Here is an 18,319-nt window from a genome sequence, read left to right on the forward strand (position 1 = left end):
ACACGACATAAACACACAAATGCAGGAAGTAAACAAAGTTAAAAGGGAAGGGAGTTTGGCAGGACGCCAGGCAGAGAGTTTTGGTAACACCGGTTGTCCTTTTTATGTTGAGATCGGGGGGGGGTATGTTGCTGAAAGTAACTAAAAAGTTACTTGTAATCTCACTTACTTTTATAACAAGTAATCCGTGATGTAACTAAGTTACTTTCTAAATGATTACTTTTTCAAGGTGACTGTGTCAACACTGGTGACGATCAATAGAGGGGAGCCACCCTGTCACTTGGCCGTATGTCTGCACTGAAAGTGAGGTGAAGCAGTAACAGGACGGAGGTGTCGGGTCTGTGCGTGACACTCGACACACTTAAAGATGATGACAGGCCTGCTTTTGTCACCGATTTCTCTCACACGCAGTGAGCAGACAAGAAATACTGTTGGGGTTTATCGAGTAGAAATCTAAAAAAAAAAAAAACTTTCAACAGGAGGAGACGGGGACATCACGCTCTGGTATCGGTTTATCGTGCGTCGTGTAAACGGCAGGCGACCGGATTAGCCGGAAGTCTGTGTCCATGGAGAGCCACGATAAAAAGCTTCTTCGAGCCCCGCAGCCCGTTTGACTGACAGCCGAGACAGGCCCACCATTCAAGTGACCCGACACTTTAAGCGCCGCCACTTCATTTTTCATGAATTGATTGTAAGTGCTGTCAGGCGAGGGAGTCGGTGTCGGGCTTTACGGCGGCTGGTCAGAGCAGACGTCCGTCTTCCGACAGCAGCTACTGGATGAAATGACTCCGCTTAATAGTCAACGCAAGCCGGCAGTCCAAAAACCTCTGTTTTCCTCCTTTCTGACACTTCAGGAGAAAAAGGCTCCTGAATGCAGAGCAAGACGGAAGGAGAGAGGCAGGAACACGTTTTCAGTGACATGCAGGCCTGGACTCAGAAACACCCGGCCAACGTGAACACACACCTCCACAGTGGGAGGTGCAGACAGGGCAGATGGTGGCATGGTTTTCTTTCAGGGGTGTGAAGGAATTGTCAAAGGGTAATAGTGACAAAACTGTAATAAACCTGCAAATAATCTAACAATTGTTTCCTATTTCAGTGTAATAAATTCAATAATAACAGAATAATAACATTTTGCTTTGTTACACGGTTCAAGCGTTGAAGAAAATCTTTCAAAATGTTATGACTTCAGTCAACAATTAATAATACACAGTGCAAGGAGACATAGCCCGAGTGTTTTCAAATCGTTGCGTATATTGCAAATTGAAAATATTCTATTGTACCAATTATTTTGATAGGAATCACCACCAACATTTTATGGGTTCTTCCTTTGATCAAAATCTCCACTGCTCGTTCGTTTATGAGATATGTTGTTAACACACAGACAGACAAACAAACGTGGACGATTCTATAACCTCATTGGCGGAGGTAACAAACAACCAACCACACAGTGGAGATAAAGACCTTTAGACGAGAGCAAAACCATCAGAGAGTACATAAAAACATACATAAACAGACTGTAAACACCTTCAGTTTTGGAAATGAGCAAGAAAAGCAATAATAGAGAAAAGAGGAAAGTAAATAAATAAAAATAATAACAATAGCCCAAGCAAAGACTACCTGAAGTCCGCTCTGATGGAAGAGAGAGATAAATGTAGGCAAATTAATTTTTTGCCAATTGTGCCGATTGGGGGCAAGAGAAAGAACACTGTTATTAATACATTAAAATCATAAACCGAAATGTTGGAAATTTGTACAAATCATATGAGTGAAATAGCTTCTGGGTCATTTCCAGATCTGCAAAAATAATGACCCACTGCCGTGTTTAAATCAGGACAACTTAATGTCAAAATGAAAATGCGGTTGTTTTTCTTCACAGAGGTTCTCGTTCACATCCGGGTGTCAAAGAAGTGTGGCGTGAAGCTGTGCTGCAAAATCGAGCCTGCAGGGAATCCAGTGCATGTATGTTGCCGTGGTAACGCACGGTTTTATGTGTACGCCTGTAAACACACACACACACACACACACACACACACACACACACACACCTCCCATGGACTGTTTACTCACTGCTGTCATGTGCGTCTCAAAGACACAAAGACCTCAAAAACAAGCCGTCACGATTGGATTGGATTTGGCTCCATAAACAGCCGCCGCGACGGCGACAATTATCATCCAGCTCAACCCGCGCCCCCATCAGAATGGATTTAACATCTTATCTGACAATCGGGACATTGCTCTTTCTTCAAATCTCTTATTGGCTTACCGGATAAGCTCATTAAAGGGTGACCCGCAAAGCTGACGGAGCTGAACGTTGCATTACGTTTTCAGTGTCGACTGAAAGGCATGCGTCATGCTTGCCCCCCGTCCAGCTACAATCGGGTCCAAATATTGGCACACACACGCCCAGGAGATCTTCCATTAGCGCTTTTAGTTTTAATCTCATTACACGTGGCCGCCGTCGGGGTGAAGTCAGAGTTCACGGGTGAAGGCGGGGCGTTTCCACCAGGATGTACCCAGAGAGACGACTCAGGCAGCCAGAGGCCACAGACCTGAGCCACCCTGGTTCAATGGTGGTCCTGGTTCCACTTGTCCAAAGTAGCAGTTGTTCAAAAACAAGTCGGAGCCAAACACCAGTCAGCAACTTCACTGCTCAGCACTGGAACACGAAGCACGAAACACAGCTCTTCTTTTTAAAAAACTTTTTATTTCTACCCCGAAATAGTTTTTGGGAGACAAATGGGCAGAGCTGTGAAGTTTTGGTTGTCAGACCTTGAATTCACAACTTATGCAACAGCATGAGTCTCAATGCCGCCATACTTGCATTCGGAGCCACTGACAACGCTACTTTTTGACAACTGCCTCCAAGGTGGAACTTTTTTTTTTTAAAACACAACTTTTTGAAAACGCTTAAACCTTCATGGGAACGAGGTAAATCATAACTTTTTGAAATTTCTTTCACTCTGCGTAAGTGGACAAAAATGCCACTTTTCTGTAGCACTGCTACTGTGCATGTTGCACCACAACTGTAGTAAATAGTTCCTCTGCACATGCGCGAGTCGATGGACAATAACAACAACGATGTTTGTCTCCAGAGTGTCATGACTCCCAGTCCATGTTCTCCTGGGACTTCGTCACCGTAATAACAATCCAACTTGGTCATCTGTACATACAAATGTCTGTGTTCTTCCATTGTTAGTGTTTTCATCATCAGCAATGGTATTATATTGTGATTTCATTACAAAATACAAGCAACAGCACCCACTAGTGGCCCAACATTAAGACTACATTGTTTTCAGAGTTTCTGCCATTTCTGTGGAAACGGACAAGGATTTCAAAATGCTGCTGTGTAAACGTGAAACTTTTCTGGATGGAGTATATAAAAATGATGCATTTTTTCACTTCAAACGCAACCTTACGATGGATTTAAAAGGGAATACCTCTTCACTCCACAGAAGAACTTGACTCATAAAAGTTCTTCTCAGCTCCAAGAAAAACCCGCTGCGGTGCCAGGGTGGTCTGCTCGATGACAGAAAGGGCCTGTTATCCTCATTACGCGACACCGGCTGATGAGCCAACATAACACCGCCACCAGCTGACAGCACCCGGTGCCAGAAACACACTTAATCCATGGTTCATTTAATGTGCTGAGGAGGTTTACAAAAGGATAAGATGGTGTAAAGTACCAGGATGAACAGAGAAGTCACTGCTCTTAATTGTTGTAGTGTTGTTTACAATATTTATTTGCAGCCAGAGCTGTAATCTTCAGACACATTTCTTCATTTATGTTCGCTGTTCTGATGAAACACGAGCAACAGCCAACTAGACCAATCTAATGTGTTACATAGAAAACCAGGGCTACCAAATAACAGTGCTCTTTCTCTTGTCACTAATTTATACCAGTTTCTACCATTATTCAACAATTTAACATTCAGTAATTAAAAAGAGCTACTATTATTCTTATTCCAATTCTTACTATGGTTAGAAGAGTGGAAATGTTAATGATTTATTAATCATGTTTTAAATGTGTTCATGTTTGAAAGAAATGGGAAAAAGCAGAAGTTACCAAATATTATCACATAAAAGGTTAAGAGAAGGGGCGGTTTGTGAATTCTGCAAAACTTTTTCCTTCATTTTGCTTCAGACCATCAGTCTGTTTCTGACATGCATCCAGCACATGTTGATGTCGCAGTAACGATTAACTGGTGCAGAACTAATGAAATCCACTGATGAATTAACTGAATTTCAGCACATTTCCAAACATTTATAGAAACTCCAGCGTGAATCCGACGTGAATCGTGTGGCAACAAACACTTGAAGACGGCCAGACGGAGCAGCACACAGACAGGCAGGTGGCTGGACGGAGATATGGGGAATCGGGGGGGGGTCCAACCTGAGACCTCCTTGCTCAACCCCCCCACAACATTTCATGTCTCCCGTCCCCGCCAACCCCCCACCCCACCCCCAGGCAGCAGAGACCAGATGGGCCTCGCAGCACGACCCTCTGTTCACCAGGGCTACTGTACAAAGCACCACACACCACAGGCCAGCACTCCAACATCAGTGAGCAGAACAGAGCCTTACACACACACACACACACACACACACACACACACACACACACACACACACACACACACACACACACACACACACACACACACACACACACACACACACACACACACACACACACACACACACACACACACACACACACACACACACACACACACACACACGGTATAACGTTTAAACGTCCAAAAAGAAAAAAACTTTTTTCCTCAAATTTCATCTCGGTGTGTTTTGAGGTATCAGTTGGGACACATAAATAAGCAAATATGTGCGTAATGCCGTTCCCTCCAGGGCTTGTTTGTATTTCTAAGCAGTGAAGCAGGTTCCAGCTCTTTACAGTCGCCGTCTTTCACATGGAAATCATCAAACAGGCACAATCACACACCAATGCTATCTCACATGTGACTGAAAGGTACTATTATACATTGCTCGGTGGCTATTAAACAAACAGAATCGTTTGAAAGCCGGTGTAAAACGGCTCCTGCACCACTATTGTGAGGGGAAAGCTGCTGTTTATATAAAATTTCAATTAAAAAGAAGCAACATCGACATTGATCCGGGATGAAATGCTCATTATTTGAACTGTATCCAAAGTTCGCTCAGATCTCATTCACATCTGACATCTTCTTTCACAGTAAGTTTTGATTCTTGGCAACATTATTAAGCACAGTACTTTAAAACAACGGAGAATTGAAATCTTTTGGAATCTAACACATACTGTGTTGACAAATCTGTTTGCAACACAAACCCCCGTTTTCGAAAAGTTCCACCTTGGAAGCTGTTTAACAAGTTGTGTTTTCAGTGGTTCTCGGTGTCGCAGCGAAAGTTTTCACTTGAAATCGCTGGCGTGTAAATGTGGTCTGACACCAACAGGCAGTAAAGAGTCACAGATTGACCTTAAACGCATGTTCCTCAACTGTTCTCCAAGTAACATGCACACTAAAAAGAGTACTAACAACAGAACTACTCTGGAGCCGAACTCAATACTCACTCACTTGAAAAGTCTAAAATTACATAAAAACCTTGAAGGAAGCTTCAAAACAAGATCAATATTACAGTACGGCTCTTTTCAGGATAAACGAGAACAGACCGGGGGGGGAAGGAAAAAAAATGCTCCTCCCGATATAATAAAAGAAAAGAGTTAGACACTGGCATAATTTGTGGCTTGCTCCACTGAAGCTTCCTCTATCGGGGCTCTTTTTTTTTTTCACGCCGAGGCGCTATGTCAGAGGTGCTTATAAACATTTCTCTATTTTCCCCCCGTGAGCTTACAATATCTCACAGTTCAGTACATTGGGTCAGTGTCAGAGATCGAAAACATTTGCTGCAATCTGCGAGCTTGGCTGGAAGGGGAACAAAAAAGAAAGAAAAAAAGAAAACCCGTCTGCTTTATTCCAACGGAAAACTCTCTCTCTCTCTCTCTCCCTTTCTTTCCCCCCCCTCCCTCTCTCATTCTGCTTCAAGTCAGAGCGACCAAAAAGTGCTGATAACAGGCGAGCTCTCTCCAAACTCTCGCATTTCTAAATGGAGAAATAAACCTTCAGACGGACCTCTGACATTTAAAACGGAACCTTGTGCGGGGACAATGCTTTAACATTTATTTATTGTGAAGCCCGGGAGAAGATAGCAGCTCAACGCTCCGCGTCTGCAGCTCGTTTCTCTTCCCCAAAAAAAAAAAAAAAAGGACAAAAATGGGAGGCACACGACACAGATGATCATCTTTTCAATTATGTACATCATAAAGCGTGACAGATTAGTTTGTTATTGAGCATCAAGGTCGACGGGTCGTTCCGCGTCTTGAAAGGAACAAAAAAAACAATTTTTCCTGAAAGATAACCAACAATGAGGGCCGGGGCGCCAGATTGGCTGAACAAATGAGGTTATCAAAGCCATCTGTGATATCATGACGGATATTTACCCAGATTAAACGCAGCCATTTTAATTTAGCGGAGATGTCGAGGCGAGCGGCGCCCGTTTAACCTGCCGGCGCTGCCGCCATTAAGACACAGCCACCTGTGAAGCGTGCGGAGGGCCGAGGGAACACATGCTGAGGCCGTGTCTGCTTGTCTGTCAGCACATATGTGGACGAGTTGCTGAGGGAGGTGAGAAAGAGTTGGCGAAAATGTGCGTGTGAGTCAGGAGATGGGAGGAAAACACACCAGTGAGGAGTGGATAAATACCCCGTTCACGCGAGAGAAAAGTTTCACATTTTGAAAACAATGTCCCTATGCATAGCAACGGCAGAAATGCTAAAAGGGATGCAGTTAGCGGGTAGGGCCACTAGTTGGTGCGGTTGCTTTTTTCCCCGTTTCCATGGAGACAGAGTCCGTGCGATTTCAATAAGTTGTGTTTTCCCCCGTTTACGCGAAGACGGCGCGTCTTCGAAAACTTTCGTTATCCCCCATTTCCATGGAGGTGGAGTCAACTGGATTTTCCAAAAGTTGCATTTTCCCCGTTTCTATGGTGACGGAGCATTTTCAAAGCAAACAAAAAATACCCCACATCAGTCCACATTTCCAGGGAGGTGAATAAGTGCATTTTAAAAAAAACTCGTGTTTTCCTCGTTTCCACGGAGATGGAGTCGGAGCATTTTCACAAAGTGCCACCTCGGGATCCGTTTTCAACAAGTTGCGTTTTCATTGGCCCCGAGCACCGATGTCGTGTAAACAGAAACCAAAAACGCTGTACAAGTTTTGCCATGACTTAATTTTTTTTGCGATGTTCAGCTCGATTTTGTATCGTGGCCCTTTTTTGACGTTCACACATGATGCCACATTGCAGATGTAAATTTGATATAATCTGGCACGTTTACCATTTGTAAGTGATTGTTCATTAATGTGTTTTTGTCCCGATCAAATAAATAAATAAATGAAAAACATCAACTTCAATCTGTTTGTGTTTACATGTGTTTTATTTGAAGGTTTATTAAACTGCAGCTGTGATGAAGTTGCTATTCTGGGTGACTCCTCAACTACTAAGACCCCCGGAGAATATGGACGGGGAGCCATGACGTCTACACAGAGACTGGGGAGGAGTGTTTTAAACTAATTCCAACTTGGGAGCCGTTTTCAAAAAGTTGCTGTGTCCGTGGCTCCGAACATCCTTAAAAGAGACTTAAAGACTCACACGCCTCAGTGTGGTCGTCCTCGGCCCGTAGCGCAGCGGGAAAAGACGACCTTGGAAATGGCAGGTGGCGCCATCCGTCTATTAGCCGGAGCGGGGGACGGACATGACACAGAGGCAGCTGAGGCCGACCCGAACCACGGACGTCCTGCTGCAAGGGCTTCGGACAACGGCCACGGCACAGTACACTAAATCACAGCAGCAACTGTACACTCCGTCATGCCACTTGTTAAAAATAGGAGCCTTTTAAAGACACAAACCCGCATGACTAATGACGGCGGGCCGAGGGGATCGACGGCAGAGATCAAACATCAGAGCACAGCCACCGCGGCTAAACCCGGCTGGTAGAAGAAACAAATATCTGGAGCGTATAAAAGTGTTAATTAGATCTGTACATGTTGCAGAACACTATAGTCTATTCGCTGCTTCTATTTAAAGCTTTAGTTCAAATGCAGCGGTGCCCACTGAGAGTTTTTTTTTTTTCTTGTGTCGGCCCACTCTAAAGAATGTGTTTGTTTTGCGGTTTGGGCAAAAACATCCGACACTTTACTTTCTAAGCAACGAAAATCAACAAGGACTTTTTCTATTAAGCTTCACACGTCAACAGACACGATGTACCAGGTGAAAACGGTGGGAAACCACAAGCCAAGATGGTAGAAACATCCATGAATCACTTAAGGCCCCGGTTACACCTTTTCAAGAGTGAACGCAAAATTTTTCGTGCGTTCCGGGTGTCCGTTTACACGACAACGGGGTTCCCGGCCACTGAAAACGCAACTTTTTGAAAATGCGAAGACTCCAACTCGAGCAGTAATGTGCAATAATGTGCTTATAATAGATAATCTTTGACTAGGAAATGGACGAGCTATTTAATGTAAAACAACAGGTTCAAAATAAAATGAAACTTTTTGATTAATAAACATGTTTCCCTATCGAACCTGACGAGTGTCGACTCCATCAGACACACTAAGAAGACACACTAATTTGAATTCTTCAAGACCAACAAGGACCTGAAGTTCATAATTATGTCGTAACAGGGTTTAGTTACTCTGATATGTAATAAAATACATCATGTGAACTTGAGCTGTGATTTCACGCTATTCTGAAAGGTATGGAAAAGATTTCTAAATATCTTCACTTTCAAATTGCTCCTTTATTCCTATTTTAAATTGAAGAAAGAATGAACACGTCATCACCAACACCAAACTCTAGTGCCCGTTAATGTTGTCATTAAATTTGAGAAGACGTTTGTCCTGATGTTGGCGCTAGAGCACAGGTCAACTCACCCATAGGTTTTATTTTCAAGGGGTTATTTATGTACAAAGTGTTTGACACAAAAACTTGGTCAACAATGTCATATAAATCATTTTTCTGAAGGCAAATTGACCTAATTAACCTGTGTGAGCTTTTTGAAGCTGTTTTTACGCTATAATAGTGGAAAGAAAAGCTTTATTCACTAACTATTGTATTTTGTTGTCTATGTTCACATTTATTCATGTGGTTAACATTTTTTAACATTTCAGTACAAATATTAGGGGGGGGGGTCTATTTATTATCTTACACCGGCATTAACAGCCAGACCCCTGTAGAAGCAGTAATGCATATTTAAGTGATTGTTTTCTCCACGTGTCCGCTTGTCCTGCCGCGACCCACGCAAAATGAAGTCCTTGAATATGCAGCCGGAGACGCAGACCCTTATCCAGAGGAAAAAAACGGTGCACAACCTCTGAATCTTTGTTTATGCATAAACAGTAGATGCTGTTCTAAACCACAGAGGATCACCCCTGCGTCAGCCGACCATAAATATTCATGAGCGACCTTGTCACCTTGCTGTACACAGTAAGATGTGGAGACGCACACTGATGAATGCCCACGTAACGCTAAAGCACGGAAAACACGCGACGGTCTTTCGGTGCTGAGCTGAAACAGATCACGACATGGAGTCGGATTTTATATTTACGACATGTTTCCTTAACTAACCGCAGGCTGAGAGAGGGTTACAATGAAGCCACACCAAAGCTGTAAACGTCTAAATAAACGCCAGCGGTCGTAAACAATTAAAAAAAAAAAAAAAGAAAACATGAAAAACTGTGGCTGCACGAGATTGTTTCCGTTTGGCGTTAAAATGCTCTACATAATGTCTCTGGTTTCTCTTTTAGTTTCTCATGACAAGGACAAAGAATTACTGGAGCAAATTCCCTCCGAGGCCTTTGAACGTGGGAATAAACAAACAAAAACACAAACAATAAGACCAGAAGAGGTCATATTCAGGGAGCAATGTACAGCTTTGTCATTGTCCAACATGTTTTCGGTTTGTGGTCTTGATCACACAATGAGGCCCAAGGCAACAAAATACACCTCATGAAGTTGTAAATACTCCCAAGTGCTGATAAAACCTGTTCAACACGACTAAAACCACGTCATGCTATGATGGTCAACAGGGAGAGACGAAGATACGACAAAACGGTTCTTAAAATTATAAATGTAATTGTTTGAATTGAATTGAATTCACTTAGGTTCAGGGACTAAAGTCAACGTTTCAAGTGGAAACTCATCGGGTTGTTTTTTTTTCAGTTAAGAAAAGCTCGGCGTTTACACGACAACGTTTTGAAAACGACGTCCATCGACACGGAAACGCTGAAGACAATGTAGTTAACATGCCAGGCCACCAGTGGGTGTTGTTGGTTGTATTTAGAATGAAACAACACGCGATAAACATCAACAATAGACATCATCAACACATCGTCAGTCTCAGAGAAGTTGCATTTTAACCCATTTTCAAAAAGTTCCACTTTGGAAGTTTTCAAAAAGTTGCATTTTCAGTGCAAACACCCAAAAAAGCAACGGGAATTTTCTGTTTCCGTTTGAAAATGTCGTTCAAATTCAAGTTCTGGTTTGCATAAAGAACGAGTAACTAGAAGATGCTACATGGGATCCAGGTAAACCACACTGAGCCGGTCCCACATCTGCTACTGGATGATAATCCCGCTAAAAATCTCACTGGCTTCAATGGCAGCCAGGATTACGTGCTATGAGAGGAACAAGCAGAAAATCGAAAATCTGTGCTCAACCAACTGGAGACTGTATAGAAACACTGTATTTAAGCAGGAAATAGCTGAGAAGTTGCAGTGTTAAGATCACGAGTCCGTGTCGTGTTAGTGTTAAGAGCTCCATTAGTTTTATTATCTTCATTTTAGAAAATAAAAGTTAACAATCTGTCTGTGATGCGGTGTTTTATAAAAGGAGGTGTCTTATATTCTCACCAATACGGGGTTATGTGCCGTCAACATTGGAAGCATGTGAGCCAGAGAAACGGCAGCATTTAACCTCGTCAAGTCCAGGATGCAAATCTGACTGAGACAGTCAAAGCTCGCTGTCCGGCTCATTCCACGCCCGGGGACGTTGTTTTGCATTTGCTCCGACTAAAAGATTAGACCGGGTGTGTCTCACCGTGATCCCGAAGAGCCTGCTGCTACACCTCATAACAACGACCGGCTCCATAATAATCACCAGATTCAGGTGTGTCGAAGCAGGGAAACATTAAAAACAGGCAGGACAGGCGAGAAACAGGGACCACAAGACTCCAGGACAAGTCCTCTCCACAAAGCATCACTCAGAAGCAGTAAGCTCAAACTGCATTTCGTAGAAATCGGCTCCAGTGCATAAAACTCTCAAAGTATTGGTATTCTTCAACAAAACTGTACTTGTATGCATCGACGCTCATGACATGAATGCAACAGGACTTTCTGACTGATTCCATCCAAACACAGAGTGGAGGATCTCAACGCTGAGTTAGTGTAGGAAAAGCTTGGACTCACCATCCTGTGCTTCTTGTTCAGGTGTTTCTTCTTCCTCTTGCCCTGCGTGTGCGCCAGGCGGGGGTTGTTCTCCTGGTCCGAGGACTGGTGGTGGTGGTAGTTGTTCTTGCAGGGCTCCAGGCTCAGGCCGTTGGGGACTCTGGACGGCTTTTTCTTGTGCAGCGGTCCGGCCTGGTTGTCTCTGCTTTCCTGGGGCTTCAGCATCAAGTTCTTCTATGGAGAAGAAGGAACAGGAGAAAAGAAAGAGTGTTAGGAACCACACAAACATGGATCAGCTATACGACCGGCCAAACAGTTCATTTAATTCTAAGAGCTATGAGGTGAGTTCAGAAGCAACAAACTTTAATAATTTAATAATCTGATTTACCATCCAAATGCCTTTAATTACTCATTTAGATGAACTATTACCCGGAAAACTGAACCTGAACAAAAACCCAGAAAGCCAGCATGGTTTAGTTTTGTTTCATTTCCAACTCGTGTCTAATGTGGAGCGCTGCAGTTCCATGCAGCTCTGCCAACGACTATCGGACAGGAACCTCGGGATCCTTTTCACCTGAGCTGCACATTTCCCAGCAGAAAAAGACGAGAAAAGCCTCCAAAATGTTTTAGCTTTCAAACCACTAAAGCTCTGGGGACATCTCTCTTCATGGAGAAAAGAGGACCGTGAAAACACCAATAACATCAGCTCCCACTGGAACATCGCAGAGTGTTTCCAAAATGATGGTGTGCTGCAATTTGACAGTGCTGATCAATAGAAGCCCGCTGCTGAGGGGGCTGCGTTTGGTATCGTAAAATTTCTGGAACAACTCAAGGAGGCAACCTCCTCTGCCCCTTTATGGTCCGAGGGGCTGTTGGTGTTAACGCCCCCCGGTGGGGGGGGTTTGAGCTTGTGAGTCAGACGTCAGTGTGGAAGTGCAGAGCTGTCAAAGCGGCACTAATAACGTGTCAACACTCCGCAACATTAACAGGAAGTCTGGAGGAACGAGGCTGTATGTGCTGTGTTGGGTTTGATTTCCCATGGATTGTCTACATGAAGGCTACAAAAAGGTCAGAAAGGTCCGATTTACACGCCGTTTCAAGTAAAAACACATCGTTTTTGCATTTTGTTCTTGTTCATCTACTCGCACATGTCCAGAACTACAATTTACTACAATTTTCACCGTTGTTTTGTAAATCCACACCCAAAACACAACCCAAGTTTTTCCGTTTTTACTTGACATGTTGTGACGGAAACGAGGATTAAATTCAGACTGAACCAGATACGTTCTCACTTGTGTAAGCGGGGCCTTAGTCCCGGAACATCTTCATTTTTTTTAAACTTTTGAAAAGCCATCACACTGCGCTCTCCTCCACTCCACAGAAACCCTGCCTCAATCCAGAGTTTATCCTCACAAACCGCAGGGAGCTTCACAGTCGGTATGCAGCACATGGGAGGAATAAAAGGGGAAGGAAGAAAGTCGAGTTTCGACTAAACTCTCCGCATCTCAAAGCCTCTGCATCTCGCTGACGGACCTCCTCGGAGCGAACCTCTGCGTGCCTGCAGAGATTTGGGTGAGCGGTGATACAGATATGCCCCCGCTGTCAGGAAGATGAGTCTGATGGGTGTGCTGCTGCCACTGACTCACTAAAGCATCTCTAAAGGCCTCGATTCCCTTCTTGGAAAAACAAGTGCATGCATCAACTAATCTTGTTTGCCTTTTCCGCCCACACTCATCCGAGGCAAATAATGCAACATGACATGCATTGTCAGAGCACAGAATAAGTGACAAAGTTATGATTGGGCTGAGAGAGCTTCCATTGTGCCTGTTGTTGTTGGGGTTTTTTTTTTTTCCTGCATGCTTCCAAGCTCCCAAAGCAACTGATTGCCAAGGAAAAAAAAAAACAAAACGAACAAAAAAAACAAAACATTATGCACAATATGTCTTGGCTGAACAATAGCAAGACAAATTCCTTATTTTACCGCCTCGTGATGACTCTGAAAGGGAAAGTAATTGCTCAATATGGCTCACGCCGCAGCAGCTTTCATTACTGCGATTGTCTGTCAGTGTACAGCAGTAATTACGACGTGGCATTTAGTCACAATGCATGTCTGCAGGTAGCCGCGCAATTAAGACAGCAGGCGCACGTTTTAATTAAGTTTACGGTTGCATGTTTGTGTTTTTCAGACAAATAATGGGCAAATTATCGCACCTATTGTGGAATGAAAACTGAGGAATTCTATTATTGACGTTTGCTTTAAGGCCAAATGGAATGAGCTAACAACTGAAAAGGTATAGCTCAGTAAAAGACATCTGTGCAGGTTTTCAGTGAATTAGCCTTATTAAACCAGCAACACATGAAGACCAGACGCCCTGCATGTGTTCACTGAATTTGTCTGTAATGTAGAAAACGTCGAAATTCTAGTTCCATTGTTGCAGATCAGCATTGATCCAGGAACTACACAGATTAGGGGTTGTTCAGAGTTTAATGCGATCGTTGTTGGATATAGTTTCATGACTTAAAGTGAGACTGAACGTTTTCACAAACTAGACTGAATTCACAGTAAAATCTTGAGGATTCTTCTGTGACTGAGGACCCGTTTAGGCAACAATGTTTTCAAGGGAAAACACAAAACTGAAGCATTTTGCGTGTCCATTTACCCCGCGACAATGAAAACGCAACTTCTTGAAAACGCTCCTGCTTTATCTCCATGGAAATGGTGTATTGCTCTCGGCGCAGCGCCCACTAGTGGCCAAACATGTCAGCTCCGTTTTCAGTGTTTCTGCCATTTCTGTGTAAAGGGACATCCATTTCGACAAGTTGTTTTCGCACATTATCACATAAACAGGGCCCGACATTGTCTTTAATGAAATGTTACACCTCTATTTACTCCTAACATCTGAAATTAAACTGAAACACGTCGAATAGAAAAAGACAAATGTTTCACCTGGAAGTATTTGTGAAATAAACAGAATTGAATCTGCGTTTGGAAGAGATGAATTGCGCTGCCAGCTGGATTAACTCGACACTGCAGCATGATGGGAGATTTCTCTAATCCAATCAGAAATTCATATCTGCGGGTTTCCTTTTAATACATTTGAACATCTATCTTCATCCTGCGAAGAAATAAAACACCCTGCTTATATGTGACCCGAGTCTGTTTTTATCATAAGTGCCTCACAATACACGAGATTGCTTTTATATGAGGCGTTCAGAAAACAATTTTCTATAAGTCTAATAATATACGGCTCGCCTCCCGACTGAGCTGCTTCACAGCCGCGGCGTATTTAACAAACTGGACCCGGTGCGCCCCGTCGCTGACAGCCGACCGCCCAGCCAGCGAGAGGCCGATCAAAAAGTCGGATCAACTGCGCTCCACAATTTAATGAGTTTACAAGAACCGAGCTCCGGGAGGAAGATGTGGTGAGACAGAGCGGGAGACACCCAGACACACCGGAGGCTTCGTGAATCTCACTTCCCAGGACATTCGGCACTGAGCCCAAGGTTCTTCTGCCAACACGCGTCCACATGCCAATCTCTACACAACAGAGTAAATAATAATCGGAGATCTAATGAATGCTAATAAAGACTGATAAGTACAATCTCCCCTTGCGGGGTACTCCAGCACAACAGTGCATATTAACTTTGGCTGCCTACTTAAGTTGAGCGGTGAATTGTCTCTCGTTCTTCAGGGAGTCCTTGACCTGATTATCACATTTCCAGTAGGTGTAAAACAGCATTAAGCCGGATCTAAGTGTTGAGTCTAACAAATTGCTGGATAATTCACTGCTGCTGCTTGCAGTGATGTAGCCAATTACAGGTTTTGATTAGAGCGGCTGAACTACTTCATGTGCAATTTCATGGTTCAAACGCAGGTAAGCAAGAGACGTACGTACCGCAGGAACCGGCTCAGCACCTTATTACAGTCCTTTTCATCTCCAGCTCTAATTGTAATGAGGGATCTAATGGGAATGTTTATATGATTACAATGATGATCGATGCCTGCAGTAATTCATACAGGACATATTTGCAGTAGAATAAATGACTGAAACATAGGCTGAAACTTTTGTTCAAAATGTCACTTCAACTAAGTTGAAATGAAAATATTCAATGCTTTTTGAAGGACATCAGTAAAAACCAAGGAAGTAAAGGAAAAGTATTATGTTAAGCTACTCGATATTTTTTTTTAAATCTATTGTGTATAAAGAAGAACACAGAAGTTAATTTGTCATGTTTTTCCAAGTAAAAACCCCAAAATGTCATTGTGTTTTGTGTGTCCGTTTATACCACCAGGGTGCTCGGAGCCACTGACGACGCAACTTTTTGAAAACGCTCCAACTGTGTCTCGTGGAAACTGAGGACAACTATTGGACAGATTCTTCCCATAAACTATGGACCCCCCCCCCCCCCCCTAAACTTTAAAATGAACGTTACCAGAGATTACAAGCCATGGTTTCTGGTGTTTGGCGTTAGAAAGGCTATAAGACAAATGTGCAGAAATCGACATGTTCCAAAATATTGTAGAAATTCTTACAAGAAGAACAGAGGCAGTTACAGATGCAAAAGGGGTGTCAAGTCCATATTAAAGTTTACGTATTTGAGGACAACGTCAATAAAGACCTTGTTGGAATAACTGCCTGAATACTTGTTCGTATATATACAACGCGGTATAAACTGTGTAAAGGCAACGACTCAGAAGCTTTAGCACAACTCAAAGTGAACTGACTCACAATTAAAGCTACTTTTGTCTTTTTCTCTTCTCAGTCCTTTAGATTTTTTTGCGCTATGGAGAGTAAAAATAAATGATGTGTTTTCACTTGAAACGTTGTCGTGGAAACAGTCAGGACAGAGCCGGTGGTCATATACATATAAATCTTCGCTGGCTTTGGCTCCAGACAAAGACAACGTCCATGCCTGGATCTGGACCACGAGTATAGAAGGTACACGTGTATAAAAACGTCTTCCACTACTAGAATAAGTTCATTTAACCCAACAAGATAAACGATGCAGGACAAAAGAGTTTCAAAGAAAAATTCAGCAGTCGACCAGAGAGTTGACCTTCAGCGCTGCGAAGATTTAGGCAAAAAGACCAAAAGTTAAAGAGTAGAGAGCAGAAATCCACACCGAAATGTTTTATTCATTGTTGGACTGGTGAACTTGGCATTCGCACTGACTGCTGGTGACATTCGGGCTGATTTAGCAGTCATGAATCAAACCAGCGCAGTGGATGAAAAACACACTCTTCACAAAGCAGTGTGGCTGTATTCACACACACAGACCTACTATAAAAATGTGCAAGGCTTAGAGAGAAAAAGGAGAAGCAGCAGCTTGAAGCTGAGTTTCCACGCTTGTGTATATGAATTAATTAATTTCAGTTTGATTGCAGCCATTGTGGATGTGGAAATGTTTAAATGTGAGTTTTAGAAAGGTTAACTAGATTTATTCTGTGGGCTATGTCTGAGGGCTGCTGTCAAACTACTTTCTCACTGCAATTATTCAGACGGCCTGGATGTGTTTCATTCCATGAGATTGAAGGGAATAAAAATACTTTACAAATACTGCAGGGGAAAAAAAAAAAAAAAGCACTCATATTCCAAAAGAACCACTTAATACTTCAACTGTGAGAGAAGTGTCAAAAGAACGGGAAATCATGTTAACTTGTCTTCATTCAGACGAGTCCAGACCAGAATATCCTCAAACTATACCTGGCCTGGCCATGGGAATGTGAAATGAAACCAATGAGAGTGTACTGTCCAGTTCCTGTGTATTGTGAGTTTAGATCTGCTGCACGGAAGAAAAAGCAGAATGGATCCTACTTGTGCATGAAGTGAAAGTGACAGCTGCGATGGAGCTCGGGACGCTGTAACAAACAGTGTGTGACGGGCTCACCTGTTTGAAATGAAAGATGACACAATAACATGCGTTACCAGGTGCGAGCCCATCACACGCGCCCGTCTGGGATCGTTTTGAAGACAGATGTGGCTTTTGGAGGGTTTCACTTGATGAACACAGATTCATCTCGCCGCAAAAACACACAAGTTCAGCTACTGAGAATGTTTTTGCATTATCTGCACACCAGGGAGGATAAACATGAAGCCGAAACTGATCCATGAGAGTCTGAGGATAAACGTGAAAAATCAAACATTATCTATGATGATTTTAGATTTTTTTTTTTTATGTCTTCAATTTGCCTTCTGGAAATAAGTTCGTGAAAACATTTAACCTAAAGACAGCAGCTATGGACGTCATCGGTCAGCAGCATCAGCAGCAGGTACATGAGAAAGGACAAACGACGTCCACGGTTTTTAGATTCTTCGAAATGAATGAGAATGGCAAAAGTGTCGCCAAGTAGCTAAAGGTTAGTATTCGTACTTGGACTTGTCATTAAAAAAATAAAGAAAAAAATGGTGTCGCTGCATGCCTCGTCATGTCATTATCATTATGAATTTGGACCAATTGTGTCCAGAAAGTACATTAAATATGAATATTTTGAGGATCTACTTGCGTTTCTGCAGTGACACTCAGGAAAGCCTTTGAGTTTTCTGTATTTCGAAGTGATAAGGGCAGTTTATAAAGGCATCACTCGGCCAGCTTAACTATAATCGTGACGTATGTTACCCCTGCTATTAACATTACTTCAACACTCGTACTCCGTACAGGCCAATACTACTCAAGAAAGCAACACACATCTGATGACATTTCTTTAAAAGTCTTTATGCACAAATGTCAACAGCAACACTTCTGCAGGCGGATGTGAGTTTACTGATGGAGCTTTACAGGGTAACACTGAATTACTCCCCTGACAGACATAACAAGTACTTTTT

The 18,319-nt window shown here is 42.9% G+C and overlaps 1 protein-coding gene across 1 annotated transcript in view; it reads right to left on the reverse strand.

Moving 5' to 3' along the window:
• Window positions 1-18,319, reverse strand: part of auts2a (activator of transcription and developmental regulator AUTS2 a) — a gene marked incomplete at its 5' end in the record, with an annotated part of 337,317 nt that overhangs the window by 254,035 nt on the left and 64,963 nt on the right. Inside the window, 1 exon segment of the mRNA XM_080482610.1 lies at window positions 11,517-11,729. Coding sequence (XP_080338736.1) covers window positions 11,517-11,729 — 213 coding nt within the window.

This window comes from Lipophrys pholis (genome assembly GCF_963383615.2).
Source record: "Lipophrys pholis genome assembly, chromosome: 16".
Taxonomy (NCBI): Eukaryota; Metazoa; Chordata; class Actinopteri; order Blenniiformes; family Blenniidae; genus Lipophrys; species Lipophrys pholis.